At 38.0% G+C, this 15,761-nt stretch overlaps 1 protein-coding gene across 4 annotated transcripts in view; it reads right to left on the bottom strand.

The window, feature by feature from the left end:
* Mkln1 (muskelin 1, intracellular mediator containing kelch motifs) overlaps window positions 1–15,761 on the bottom strand; it is a 117,982-nt gene that overhangs the window by 21,207 nt on the left and 81,014 nt on the right. For all 4 annotated transcript variants that reach the window (NM_013791.2, XM_017321605.2, XM_030255437.1 and 1 more), the window contains 3 exons: window positions 6,121–6,268; window positions 5,047–5,161; window positions 2,819–2,958 (listed from right to left, as the gene is read on the bottom strand). In NM_013791.2, the coding sequence (NP_038819.1) occupies window positions 2,819–2,958; window positions 5,047–5,161; window positions 6,121–6,268 (403 nt within the window). The remainder of the gene's footprint in view (window positions 1–2,818; window positions 2,959–5,046; window positions 5,162–6,120; window positions 6,269–15,761) is intronic.

The following is a 15,761-nucleotide window of genomic DNA, read 5'->3' as shown; positions in this document are numbered from 1 at the left end:
GCTGGCACGTGCTGTGTTACTTATATCCACTATTATATAATATATCCACTATTATCTAAGAGTGCAGGAATGGTGGGCCTTTCCTCTACATTCAGTCAAGACTTTAGTGGTTAAATTCTGAGATGAGTCAGTGGTTCTTTCCCCCACAGGAGCAAATGGCTGGTCATAAACTTTTCTTTCAATTTCAGTTACTTTATGAATTGATCTGATACTCTTAAGGTTTGGTAGTCTTCTACCACACATTTAAAAGTTTAGAGGATCCAGGACTGGAACAATGACTCAGCAGTTAAAAGCACTGGCTGCTCTTCCAGAGGATCTGAGTTCAATTCCCAGCAACCATATAGACATGCATGCAGGCAAAGCACCAATGAATGTAAAATAAGAATAAGTAAAATCATTTAAAAGAGAAAAGAGAAAAAAAAAGAAATAGCATGCCATTAAAAAAAGCTGGTGGGTGTGAGGGTGTGAAAGGGAGGAGAGAGGGGAGGGGCTATGATTGGGATGTAAAGTGAGTAAATAATTAATCCATTTTCATTCTCTTTATGACTTGACTACTCATTTCTTCTTATAAACTATGACCTACCTGCCCATCAAAAGTGTTCTATTTGAATAGTGGCGGTGCACACCTTTTATCCTAGCACTTGGGCAACAGAGGCAGGCAGATGTCTGTGAGCTCAAGGCCAGCCTGGTCTACAGAGTGAGTCCCAAGCCAGTAAGGGCCACACAGAGAAACCCAGTCTCAGGGGTGGGGAGTGAGGGGTGTTATAGTTGCTATTTTGCAATGCTAAGAAGCAAAACTAAGGCTAGGAAAAGTATTCTATCACTGAGCTATATCCCTGATCCAGAATATCTTTAAAGAAGAAAAATAAATGATAACAATTAAAATAATTTAGGCTGGCATGATTGTGTTAAACAAATGACCTATTATATATTTCTAGAAGAAATAAAAAGTAACTTTCTGGAGAATACTTTGATAACCCATCATTTATATCACCTTTTGGAATATAATTTATTATAATATTACAGAATTACCTAAGACATCTAGTGAGCTGATGTAATCCAAAGGTTTTAATAAAAGGAGACTAGTCAATTGCATATAAAATAGAATGCCATACAGCATTATATGATTGGCACTTGTTAGCATATTAACACTGTTTATAGTATTTCACTCACTCAGTGACTCAAGAGAATAAGACTCCTAATTTTCAGTTAAATAAAGTCTATACATAATAAAAATGTACAAGCTATAACCAAATATCAAATACTATTTGCAGGCAATCTAAAGGAAAGGCAGGGGAGTTAGCTCAGTGGATAAAGTACTTGCTGAGCAAGCATGGGGTCCTGAGTTCAGATCTCCAGAATCCACGTCAAATGCCTGGAAAGGCAGTGCACACTTGCTGGGAGGTGGAGACAGGGAGAATCTCTGGAGTCAGTCAAGCTGAATGGTTAACTCATCTCAGAGCTTAGCCCACAAAAGCCCTTGAAACAGAATTTAGTGTTTAAAGGCCCACCATTTCTCTATGTTCTTTACTTGGAGTAATAGTAGTGGCATAAAAACACAGAACACGCTGCCTCAGCCCTTTCTTATGGTTACTTTCGGCATTTGAGCTGAGAGCTAACATCCAATATTGAAAAAGGACCTTGAATGCATATTTATTTTTGTCTTTTAAAAGTTTACTTACGGGCTGGAGAGATGGCTCAATAATTAAAAGCACTGACTACTCTTCCAGAGATTCTGAGTTCAATTCCCAGCAACGACATAGTGGCTCATAACTGTCTGTAATAGGATCTGATGCCCTCTTCTGGTGTGTCTGAAGATAGCTACAGTGTACTCATTAAATAAATAAATAAATAAATAAATAAATAAATAAATAAATAAAATTTTAAAAAATATTTATTTATTCTTTTTGCTAGTCTTGAACTCAGATAGCTCCTCCTGACTTTGCTTGCTAAGTGCTGAGATTAAAGGCTTGAATCACTTCTCTGGGCTTCATCAGAAGTCTTTGAAAAGCTAACTAACTTTCCCCTACCAGTTGTTTCAGCTAGCTCAAAGACCTCAATGGTTAAACCTTATTAATAGTCCATTCCTTGTCATACTGCCTGTAAAAGCCACACCTCCTCTCTTTAGATTCTACAGAAAACAAACTTGTTGTTTGTTTACCAGTTCAGCTGAGTGACCTTATGAGTTATATAAGCCATTTAAAAATTCCCTCAGTTTTCTACTTTGACAAAATAATGACAATGGCAGTTTTTCACTCTATTATCTAATTACGAGACTAAGATTCAGACACTAACATATAGTAGTAAGTAAATGATAACCTAATCTACAAGCTTTTACTAGCACTTACGACTGCTAGTAACCCAAACAAGTACATTTCCACTACATTTTTAGTGACTTGCTAGATTGGAATAAATCATGTCTAACCAGTCACACAATTTCATAATTATTCTGCAATTGATGTGATTTTTTTCTATTAGCACTTCCAAAATTTCACTTGCTTTTAAAAAAATTAACCCCTGTATGTATCCTTACTTTGTATCTTCCTTTGAAAGAAGAAAGCATTTGTAAACCCAGTGCATTTATAGCACTTGACTACCTCTATCCCACAGCTAGGTCAAACCAAGAGTAGCTAGCAATGCTAATTAAAGACTTTTAATTATAAAGAAATTCTTTTCAGACAGGGTCTCACATGTAGCTTTGGCTATCCTGGAACTTACTATGTAGATCATGCAGGCCTTGAGCTCCGTCTGCCTCTGCCTGAGTGCTAGTATTAAAGGTGTAAGCTACCACGCCCAGATTAGTAAATTATATTTATACCTGTGTTTTCTTATGAGGTACTTGCAATGCCTCAGTAAGTAGTCTTTTGAAGGTCTACACAACTTCAGTGACCAGAAGTCATCTAGTCTCATCTTTGGAGAGCAAGATTTTCCTGGATTTCCACCAAATAAATAATGAACCTATAAAAAAACAAAAACAAAACAAAACAAAAACAACCACTCACAGACAGCAAACTGGAATTTAAAGAACACATACACACCCAAAAGACTATACAAAGGCCATAATGAAATTTCTTTTACTAGGAGTACATAATAGTTAACTCTCTTTGCCTTATTCATTTGATAATCTTTTAAACTGATACATTCTTACCAAAGGTTTCCCATGATTTTTTTTCCCATTTTCATTTTACTATAAAGTATTTTCCTAACCTATGTTTGTATTAAAATCATACTATCATAATTACAACCATAATAGAAGATAATAACAAAACCAATGTAGGAATAAGCTAATCCAACATAGTTCTTAGAGAACTACAAATAAAAGGGCTATCCAGTTAATTAAGTGTTGATTGACCTAAAAAATAGTATATTTAAAATAATTCTGACACAATACTTAAAAAAAATCATTGAAGATCAAAAGAACAGAAAACTTTACGATCTTACTTTGCTTTAACTTGAATGCCAACTAGTGGATGATACTTAAAACTTTCAGAATATTATTCCATTGTTCGATTAGTATTAAACAAGATATGTAAAAGAATTCTAATAGAGATTTTACAGAGTAATTTTAATGTTATTCTAAGCTTACATTAAATATTAAAACATTTCCCTAAAAATGAAAACATTTGTATGTCTTAGCTTAGCATGTGCGAGATATTACAAAATAAATATTATTTCTAGCCCATTAAATGAAAATTCCTCATTAACCTCTTAAGCTGGAAAACTCTAGAGTAAGAACTTGTATTCCTTCTCATGTTATTGTTTATCTGGTTTTAAGTTATATTGCACAGATATTAAAAATTCATCTATAGTTGAAACACAAAAGTAAATTTCAAGATATCTGAGCCCAGTCACTAAATTACACATCAAATTTGAGTGAAAAATAGTTACAGAAACTACTCTGAACACTTAATGATACAAAAATCACTTTTATAATGCTGGAAGATAGAGGTTACTTATACCAGAAATAGATAGATGAAATGATCTCTTATATAACTGGAAAAGCTAATGTCTGCTCCTTTTCAAAATACAAAAACTGTATTTTATACTTGGCTATTGTAAAGGTTGAAATTTGCTTGGCCCAGGGAGTGGCACTATTAGGAGGTGTGGCCTTGTTGGAGTAGGTGTGTCCCTGTGGGTGTGGCCTTAAAGACCTTCATTCTAGCTGCCTAGAACCCAGTCTTCTCCAATAGGCCTTCATATGAAGACAGAACTCTCAGCTCTGCCTGCACCATGCCTGCCTGGATGCTGCCATGCTCCCTTCCGCCTTGATGATAATGGACTGAACCTCTGAACTTGTAAGCCAGACCCAATTAAATGTCCTTATAAGAGCTGCCTTGGTCATGGTGTCTGTTCATAGCAGTAAAATCTGAACTAAGACAGATATTCACAACATATAAACAAGGGCACAGGTTATTTATCTGTTCTGTAGAGGGATAAAGAAGCCAGTTATTATCTCAAAATAGGGAAAACGTTATGGTGTAAACCTGTAATCTCAACATTTGGGAGGCTAAGGCAAAAGCAGCTTGAGTTTGAGACCAGCCTAGACTACTTAGTGAGACCCTGTTCCAGAGTGGGGTAGAAAAATACAAATAACATAAGATAAGAAGTGTCACGAATTATGGACCATACAAAAGGTATATTCTTTTCAAGGATTTTAGGAAAAACTGGGGCTAGTAGGATAGTGTTGCAATCCTAGCTATTTGGGAAGCTAAGGCAGGAGGATTCTAAGCTTTGCTTGGGCTACAGAGAGTTCAAGGCATCCTGGGCAATTTACCCAGTTCAAAATAAAAAGTAAAATCATGGGAGACAGATATATAGGTACTGTGCTTGCTTAGCATGTGTGAAGCCCTAAATTCAATCCCTATTGTGTTGGGGGGTTTGTTAAAAATAATATTAAATGCCTGCCATACATTCTATTAAATTCCTACCTCTGTATTAAAACTTTTCATTCAAATGCACTTAAAATCAATCAGAAATAAGACCTATTCAGAGATGCTTTCAGACTGCATTTCACTGAAAATGTACAGATCAAAGTGGCCAACATACCTTGTGTAATTCATCATAAACGAGTTGATGGGCAAACCTTGGACATGGTTCTTCCTCCTGAAGACTTTTACTCAGATTATCTTTTGTAGCTTGATCATTCTTATAGACACAAGACCTAGAAGACACTGCTTTTAAGACACTGCACTTCAGAGAATCACCAGCAGCCATATTGTCTATACAACTAAAACCAGTAAGTTAACTGCCAATGCCAAATTATCAGCAGAAACAAATGGACACTTGTTCATGTCAGAGTGCAAAGGCAGTAACTCTCACGAAAGGCCACACACTATTTAGAACTAATTCCGATCCTTCAAGAACTACGTATCTTGTACTGGGAAACAGGAACTGTTCACGCACACGGACTGATGAGGTGGTTTACTGTGTGCTCACAGTAGAAGACTCAAGCACTCTTGCTCTGAATGCAAACAACGTCTTTCTCAGAAAACAACAGCTTTCAGTTACCAAGTATCCAGCCACAGAAAGCAGAGCTGTTCTTGGAAGTCTCTGTTCTGTTGAGTGGAGTACAAGAGCTGGGTCTTCTGCAACTGTTTCCCCAGCACAACATGTAGCGTCTGCTCACCAGATGCTCCAGACAAGGTGTGACTTGGAAATGCTAAGTCAAACCTATTCCTTCATCAGCATAGGACATGGAGATGTTTACAGAACATTAGCTTCAACTTTATCTAGCTAGTTGGTGGCAGAACCTAGACCAGCATAAAACTCTTTACATCTCCAGAAAAGGAAGTGACCAGAGTAAAGTGGGCAGAGTAAAATCCCAGTCCTTTGATGCTGCTATACACACAAGTACTGATTTTATTTACAATACTCATTTCTTTAAAGTACTAATATTTTAGGCCAGGTGGGCTAGCTCACACCTATAATCCCATGTAGAAGCAAGAAAATTGTGAGTCCAAGGCCAGCTAGGGCTATATAATAAGTTTGTCTCAAAATATATAACAAAAATTTAGTGCTCTTTCAGTATCACAAATTAGCACAAGCCTCCTACTCGTCTCATTTTTAAATAAACCAGCTTCATTATGTATCTCTGGGATACACCACAGACAAGGTCCTTACCAGCTATTCCTCACAATGTCATAAATCCAGAATGAATTTCTGACATTCTCTTCCCTCTTTTCTTTGTCTTTGCTAAGTCCGGATAAGACATGTATTTCATTCAGTTCTGGATCAATAGTTGCTCTCTGTGTGAATCCGGTCATTGGAACTAAAAATGAAAGGAATACTTTCATTTTAAGATGGCAATATTCACAATAAACAGCAGACTAGAACTCATCATGTATGTATCTTTAATTTGCACTATATGCCCACTGTATTCATCTTTTAACACACCTCACAGCCATTTGAATTACACAATAGACACTCTTTACAGCCTCCCTCTTGCTCTAGAATGTAATTGGCATAAAGGCAGAGGTTGCTTTGTTCACTTCTTGTTCTCAGCGTCAAAGGTAGAACATATACACAGCACACACATACACAGAAAGCAGGAGGGGAGGAGAAGGAGGAGGGAGGAAGCACACATGTGAGTCTGTACACAAGAGTGAGCACCAGAACAAGAGTGAAACTGATTTTAAAGATGGAAAGGTAACCTACAGAATGGGGACAAAGATGTACAAGTCATAGACCTAAAAGGCCCATGGCCAGGGTAAATAACTGACAGACAACTCAGTCTTAGGTTTCTAACAGAATATACAGAAGTGGTCAGCAGGCACAGTAAATGCTACTCAACATCATTGTCCTTAAGAACTACAAATCCAAGCCTGGCGTGGTAGTGCACGCCTTTGATCCCAGCTCTTGGGAGGCAGAGGCCAGCCTGGTCTACAAAGTGAGTTCCAGGACAGCCAGGGCTACACAGAGAAACCCTGTCTCAAAAAACCAAAAAAAAAAAAAAAAAAAAAAAAAAAAAAGAAAGAAATACAAATCCAAACCATGATACAGCATCATTTTATGCAGGCAAGGAGGCAAGGTGATATACACCCCTATAATCCTAGCACTCAGGAAGCTAAGGCAGAATTTAAGATTAAGAATTTGATTACATATATTGTGAGTTTACTGATCTCTTCTTGAGACAGCTAGAGTCCTCTAGTGTCTACTCATGTTGATCTATGAGGTGGTAATGTTCTTCAGAGAATGAGCAATATATTCTTTTGGATTGTATAAAGGAGAGGATTCAGAGGCCAAACCTGGACTGGGACCCACACTAATGGGTTTATGGGAAATAGAAGAGAGTGAAGCCTAGGCAACAATGACCACAGCCCCTATACAAGGACTGTACCGGGGATAAACACAAGGCAGTTGCTGAAAGAGAAGAAATGAACTAGTGAGCTCAGAGGCCAGTACACTTCTGCTTTCACCTCAGGAGATCCTGCTGTGGCAGTCTGAATGAGAATGGCCCCACAGCCTCTTGTGCTTGAATCCTTTATTCCCAGTTAGGGGAACTCTTTGCTGGGGGTTGGGGTGCAGGGTGGGCTTTGAGGTTTCAAAAGCCCACACCATTGCTAGTACTGCTCTGTCTTTGCTTCCCGTTTGTGGATGAGGTTGGAAGCTCTCAGCTACTGCTCCAGTGCCATGTTTAGTTGCTTGCTGCCATGTTCCCTGTCATGACAGCCATGGGGTCTAATCCTCTGGAAATGTGAGCTCCAAATTAAACTCCTTGTGCTATAAGTTGCCTTGATCATTGTGTTTTGCCAAGGCAATAGAACAGTAACAAAGGCACTTGCATTGCATAATGCTGCTTTGGATTCTGACAATGAATGGGCTACTGCCAAGTGCTTCTATAATGATACGCTAAGAATAACCATTCAAGGTAGTTTGAAGATAGAGCCTTTGGGTCACTTAAACTGAGGTTTTGTTTTGTTTTGTTTTGTTTTGTTTTGTTTTGTTTTTTTGGTTTTTTGAGACAGGGTTTCTTTGTATACCCTGGCTGTCCTGGAACTCACTCTGTAGACCAGGCTGGCCTCGAAGGAAATCTGCCTGCCTCTGCCTCCCGAGTGCTGGGAGTAAAGGCGTGCGCGCCACTTAAACTGAGTTCTTAAACCCTACTTGCCTCTCTTTCTTAGGGGTTCACTGCTGTGAACAGACACCATGACCAAGGCAACTCTGGGACTAGCTTATAGGTTCAGAGGTTCAGTCCATTATCATCAAGGTGGGAAGTATGGCAGTATCCAGGCAGACATGGCACTGGAGGAGCTAACAGTCTTACATCTTCATCCAAAAGAATGCAGACTGTCTTCCAGGCAGCTAGGAAGATATCAAAGACAAGCCCCACAGTGACAGACATCCTCCAATAAGGCCACACCTCCTAATAGTGCCACTTCCTGGGCCAAGCATATTCAAACCATCACACTCTCATTTTTACTTCTCTTAGGTTGAATTTGGATAAATAAATTAGCAGACTGTGTTAGTTTACTACTTTGGTAATAATATTTTGCACTGTAACATCCTATATTGTTTGAGTATTGTTTTATTAATTACATGTACCACTTTCATAATAATAAACTAAAAACTGGACTGAATAAAAACAGCATATCAGAATTCCAAAAGATCCAAAGGTCAAAAAAAGCAAAAGAACCTTTCACCGTAACATGCCATAACTATTAATCTGGTCATGTATAGTATTATTCCCAAGAGAAAACAAGGCTATCTTCTCACTTTAGTAGTTTTTAATAGATGGCAGAGATGCTGAGCAAGGGGGTAGGGTTGTGCAACATGGGAGATTTAAAACACATGTGATTTTAAATGCTTTTCAATTCAGCTGCTTTTAATAAGCTTGACCAAATGCCAGAAATTTAACCAGTCTTTACAAACTGACCCACAGAAAGAAATGAGTCAGGCAGATCAGTACATTAAATCACAAGTTAATGCCACATACATTCTGAATGTATGCTTGTTTGAGATCACAAGTTAACCATGCATACATAGCCGGGTGTGGTGGTGCACACCTTTAATCCCAGCACTTGGGAGGCAGAGGCAAGTGGATTTCTGAGTTCGAGGCCAGCCTGGTCTACAAAGTGAGTTCCAGGACATCCAGGGCTATACAAAGAAACCCTGTCTCAAAAAAACAAACAAACAGACAAACAAACAAACAAACAAAAAACAACCATGCATACATGCTGAATACATCTGTCTGAGATCACAAGTTAATCTGGAACATATTCTGAATGCATGCTTGTCTGAGACCACACATTAATCCTGCACACATACAGAATATATGCTTGTCTGATACCTCAATTTAACCATGAACACAGTCTGAATTCATACTTGTCTGAGATCATAAGTTAACCATGCACACATTCTGAATACATACTTGTCTGAGAAAATAATAGACTTACACAGCAATTATCTGTCAGTGTGTTATTTTTGGTTTGTTTAAAAAAATTGTGATAATTCTTCACTTTTCCTACTTTTTGTAGGGAAAAGGTACAAGTAAGAGGGGAAGTAAGAAGCCGTTACAGTCTGACTATTTATTCGTTTCTTTCCCCTTCCTTGGTTTGACCACATGATAAGCAGTGATGCCAGAATTTTTACTTAGAAGAAAACCTTAGAAAGGGGACAAAGAAACTAATATTTTTGAAGTCCTTTCAATTTCTTATTTGTTATTACATTAATTAATAAATTAATCTCATCTCTACTTTGCTTCCAAAGTACACAGCCATTAATTTCTATAGCTAAGACATAGACAAAGAACAACTGAGAACTTCCAAAGAAACATGAAACAGCAACAGTTCTCCATGGGTTATTTGGTAGAATACTTTTAAACCCAAGACACAGAAAAACCCAAGTATTTAGTTAACTCATACCAGCTCCAGGGATGTCTTAGCACACTGACTAAATCATGGTGCTATGTTCACATCTCTGCAGAGTTCCTGGCCTGCTCCTCTTTTCTTAAAGTTGCCAGCTGTAGCTCTAAGTGTCACACACTTTCATAGAGCATCCAAGAGATGGAGAGCACTCCCTTAGCACCTCTCTACTGTCATGAGAAAGGATGCTTTTCCAAATGCCTTTTAACACTTTGCTATGTGTGACTAGCTAGACTTGAGTCACACACAAGAGTTAAAAATGAAAGGATAACGACTGGCTTGAATTAGCTATGATTTCTCCCCTGAGACTGGGTAACTGTCATTAAACAAAATTATGGTCTAGATTTAAAAAAAGGGGTCAGGGAGACAGTGGCTCCTCGGTAGGCAACAACAGTGTTGTCATCTTCTTTTAAAGAAAAATGTGCATTTTCTTTTATGTATATACATGTTTTGTACACATGTATGTTTGTACATATGGCATGTATCCAATCTCTAGCACTGTACAGATTAGGTGTTATGGTGCACGCATGTAATGTCAAGGCAAAAGTTCAAGCTACATAGCCAGCTAGAGGCCGGTCAGGGATGCATGAGACCCTGCCTCAAAAATGATGCAAGAAAAATTATCATTCCAACCAGTATTTCATAGTAAGAATAACAAGAAGTCATTAGAGTCTCTGTACTGCCTGACTTGGTCTTAAAAGCTGGCATAAGATAGGGTCAAACCAAAGCAATTTCTTACATCTTTTTGTTTTCTTTAATGTCAATAGCATAATAATACATTCCTATGGACAATTTAAAAGTATGGTTTTGTTTTAAGGTTTTCAGGAAAATAAACTAATGTGTTAACTTATACAACCCTTGTATGAGAGGAAAGAGAGTAATATCTGATACAGTGGCAGAGAAAAATGACATTTTTCAGCTCAGCTGGCCCAATCCTCTCATTTTCAGATGACTTATTTATTAGTCCAGAGATGTTATGCAAGGTGCTAATGTTGAGGACTCAGACCGAGTGTTCTGATTTAATTAACTGTACCAAACACATTAATCTGCTGCAAGAGAACACAACTGAATAAAGAAGGGCAAGTATGAAAGTCAGAGGAGACAGGACTTAGAGACCAAAGCAAGGAACCAGCAAGCTTTCACAGTAGCAGGATGAAAGCTCCTTCCTAGGACCTCTTCCCACCAATGCTTGATTGTGTATCTGCAACATGGGAAGGTTGCACTTCTGCAACATGCACATTCCTGACCTCACCCAAGCAGAGGCAGCACTCTACCACTGCCTACAGCTAACTCTAAAGCTGTGTGTCTCAAAAACCACCTATGCATAACTCACAACTGCTGCTAAATACAGAGAGAGGTTCCATGTAACAAGCATACCAAAAGGCTTGTGTTCAGTGTTACAACAAAGGCAATTTAGAAATAAATCCAACTTTTAGCATATTGAATTTTGATGTTAAACACGATGCTAATAATGCTTTTAAAAAATCCCTTCTAAGTACAGCCATCCACCAATTTAAATTATAATTTTCTTCTAAGGGAAATGCAAAAGTGTTATATACAAGTTAGAAAACAAGAGTTGAATCAAGTTAGAAAACAATAAGAGCTGAAGGTGTTTCAGATCCTGATGCTGAATCCAAATGAATACATTTAAATAATTATAAAGAACACTGGTTGAAGATCTTACAGTATTTGACACACAGAAAATATAATAAAGAGAAGCTATTTTGCTATATCACCTCTAACTGGGATCTCAATAGTTAAAAAGCTTGTTCTATGATTTCAAACAATACAATGTAAAACTCACATTGTAAATGCAGTTTTAATCAAAGCACCCACATGAGTGAAGCACAAACATGTAATTATATATTAAGTCCATCTCAAATTATAGTAATTAACTGAAATACAAAAGCTTCAGAAAAACAGCTAATAAACACTCCATTGGCTTAGAACATCACAAATCATCTACATAATAGGTAAAAGTGCTATTTTCTAGGAACACTGGATAATGTAGGATTTTAAAGAGTGTTCTACCTCATTACTAAAAATTTTTTCTTGCAAAGTAGTGCTCTAATGAAATAAAATAAAATTTAAGTGTATACTAGTTAAAGTGAAGTAAGAATAATTCTATGCATATACAATACAACATGCCATTCTTCCTGATGAGGTTTTCTGAACTAACTTTGTACACTATATTTTAACATGAGATTTAGGGTATGTAAGAGTGTAGCAGAGGATAGCCTAGTCGGCCATCAATGGAAGGAGAGGCCCTTGGTATTGCGAAGATCATATGCCCCAGTACAGCGGAATGCCAGGGCCAGGAAGCAGGAGTGGGTGGGCTGGGGAGCAGGGCAGGGGGAGGGTATACGGGGCTTTGGGGAGTAGCATTTGAAATGTAAATGAAGAAAATATCTAATTTTTAAAAAAAAGGAAAAAAAAAAAAAAGAGTCTGAATGCTTTTAAAGAAATTCTGAATAAAATGTGTCCCTCCTCAGAGTTTTCCAAAGCTTCTGGAATGCAGAGTCAAGGCTGCCCCTTGACTGCGTTAGCCATGAAGGATAGAATCATACGCTTCAATGCCTAGCCTGTCTTGGAGAGTTGGGAAACAATTTCAAGAGACCAAAATTTACAAGGTAAGATCTTGTGAGTGAGCAAAATTAGAGTTTGGAAGTAAGACGGAAAACCAGGGGACAGTGTGGCAGAAGGGACAGAGGCAAAAGCAATGGCATGCCTAAAGGCACTAGTCAGTGCTAATGGAGTTAGCAGTGCAGGAAGAAGAGAGCGGCAAGGAGAGGGCTGCGGAGCTGAGCCATAGCCCCTCATACAGTCAGGCTGTCTAAAACAAAAAATTCCTCTAATCTGAATTAGCTCTAATCAGAAAGTCAGATCAGCTTACTTCTTTATCTTCTCCATTCACAAAAAGAGCTGTACGAAGACAGAGCCCATATTCATAATTCTAGTCCTACTGTCTAGCTTGTTGGTTAGCACCTGTAAGTGGCCAGAAACCATTTACATATTAAATGTTCAGCCCATGGCTCTGCCCTTCATAAGTAACGCAGCAGAGAAAACAAAGCACTGGAGAAAACAAAGATACCCAACAAGACCAGCCAAACTAGAGGATTAGATCACCTCAGCTAACACAGAGGCTGTGCACAAGGCCGCCTTTTTCTTCAGCTATCACTCTGGTAATTAACAAGTGCAGATGCACACCCTAAGACATCAGGTAAGGTTATCTAAGAACTGAAATAGAACCCTGAGAGCTCCAACTGGGGTTCTCAGTCCCCTCCAGGTACAACAATTCTTTAAGAAAGTAAAAATAAAATAAACGGGGGGGGGGGGGACAAAAAGGGAAGGCATAAGAAAGGGAGCAGGAAAGAAGGGAAAAAAGGAAAGGGGGAAGAGAGGGAAGGAGCAGGTTCAGATGGGGGCAGACCAAACAAACAAACAAACAAACACACGCATACACAAAGCAAAGCAAAGCAAAGCAAAGCAAAGCAAAGCAAAGCAAAGCAAATGGCTCTGTCCTTCATAAGTAATGCAGCAGAGAATGGCTGGGAAGCCCCAAAACCAAACAGAGAAGTAAAATATTAATTTCAGTTTAACTGTTAGGTCAACTGAGTCTGTGTGTTCTTCAATTCCAAGCATAACTCTTCAAGTTTTAGGTGGGCACATTTACCAGCTAGTTCAAACCAGATGTTCAACTCTGCCAGAAAAGTTCTCAGTAAAACACTGAACATACAATAAATATTCTAGTTTGGAACTTTTTGAGCAATGAAATTCTTAGGATCATTGTAAAAATCAGCCACTTTGAAAATGCATACTTAACAGAGATATCCTCAAAAGAAATCCAACCTAGACCCAGAAATGAAACCTTACAATAACTTATTCAGGAGGAAGAAAAATCATTGTTTGGTGGTTCTAATTCTCTCCTCCTCATTTCCAGTCGTAAACATTCCCTCCTCAGAGATGCTTTCCCAAACTACAGTGTATTAAGGGTGCCTCTCTCATGCTACACATTAGCAAAGCATACAACTTCTTTTCTTCACAGCACTAAGGATGCAACTGCAGCCAGTCTTCACTGGAATACGAACTTTTTGAGTTAGCTTAATCCCTGGGGTCCTCATGTAGATCCTTAGTGCTTAAAACAATCTTTGGAAAATGGAAGTCAATGAACTATTTGAAGAGAGGGGGTCTAATAAACCTTAAATGCTAGTAAACAATCAACAAATGCTGCTAATTTTTTTTTTCGAGACAGGGTTTCTCTGTGTAGCCCTGGCTGTCCTGGAACTCACTTTGTAGACCAGGTTGACCTCGAACTCAGAAATTCGCCTGCCTCTGCCTCCCGAGTGCTAGACCACGCCCGGCAAATGCTGTTAAATTAATGAATGGATTTGCATGCTTTGTGTGGTTAATTCCCTGTAAACCAATTAAAAATTAATACACAGCAAACATGTAATTTTAATTTTGGAAGAACTGACAAATGCAATAACTAGTGAATGAGACAACTTGCCTTTCTATTACTTTAAGTTCATAGCAATAAAACTATGATAAAGGAAAAATCATCACCAAAAGAAACCTATGTAAAATTTAAAATGTCAGAAAACAAAACTGGATACAATCACCCTTTTTAAAGATTAGGAAGTGATACATCAAAATGTTAATAGATTATCTCTGAATAGTTGGATTGTTTTGTATCATTCTGGGTTTTGTTGTTGTTATTGTTTTAGAATCTCAACCATGAGATTATTACCTTTGTAGTTACAACAAAAAAGGCACAAGAGAAGTGTCACAATGGTAGTCATAACTGATTAAAGATAACAATGTTGCAAATGACTATATAATTGTTACAAATTTAAATGTTTTCAGATTATAACCATTAAATTTATTACAATAAAAATTTTTTAAGTAGCTTTGTTTCCACTATTATTACTCTGTGAGACTTTTGTTCAGTTTTGGGAAGTGGTGCAGTGCAGTGAAATCTTTAGTCTTGGCTCTATCACCATGTAGTTGAATTATGTTCAATTATTATCAGGATCTTACCATCAATAAAAGATAATCTAGCATACAGTAAGGTCGAAATAACTACAGCTGCTGCGGCTGGCATGAAGCTTAGGCCCTGAGCACATGCATGGATACAATCAATTAATAAATCTTTAAAAGCCTACTTTGATCTAGAACCCCTGTGCCACACTGGTGCTCACTGGGCCACATCTTGGAAATCCCCCTTTGTTTTTCTATGTTGGATTTTCTTCTTTTTTTTTTTTTTTTAAAGCTTCTGTGTTTTCTCTTTTGATACTTATTGTTTTGTTAGTATATAAAGTATCTTTCTAAAAAAATAGTACATAAAAGTTCTATCAGTTTCCTATCTTGAGATAACTGCTATTTCCAACCCTTTTTGCTTCATACCCGAAACACATGCTTCCCCAGACTCTCTAGTGAACCCTGGTTTCACAGTTCTAGCCAATGAAATCTAAGCAGAATCCCACTGGGAGTTGTCAGGACAAATTTTGCAATCCCTGCCGGCCACCTTTGGAAGGAAAGGCATGTTTGAACTTGTCTCCAGATAGCTACCACTTTTACTAAAGACAGTGCAGCACAGGAGGGAACCTGGGGGCTGAATCACTGCATCAGCGCTCATGGTCTACTCTGGACTTCTTGTGCTTAGAGAGATGATTCTGCAACTGTTTAAACTGCTAAGAGGTAGGTCTAGAGCGTAAACATGGATTTACCCAGTAGATCTAAAAATAACTTCCCTTTTTTCTTCACCATTTTGGCTACAAAAGTATCTCCAGTTTAGTAACTTTTCCAAGAATTTTCTTTATCTTGTAGTATCTAATGGCACTGAGAGTTTCTATGTCCTTCTAAGTCCTGTTTCCTTGAGTGCAACTCATTTTGTTCTAGGAG

This window comes from Mus musculus, chromosome 6 (genome assembly GCF_000001635.26).
Source record: "Mus musculus strain C57BL/6J chromosome 6, GRCm38.p6 C57BL/6J".
In the NCBI taxonomy this organism is placed as follows: Eukaryota; Metazoa; Chordata; class Mammalia; order Rodentia; family Muridae; genus Mus; species Mus musculus.
This window is presented reverse-complemented; position numbering and strand designations above follow the sequence as displayed.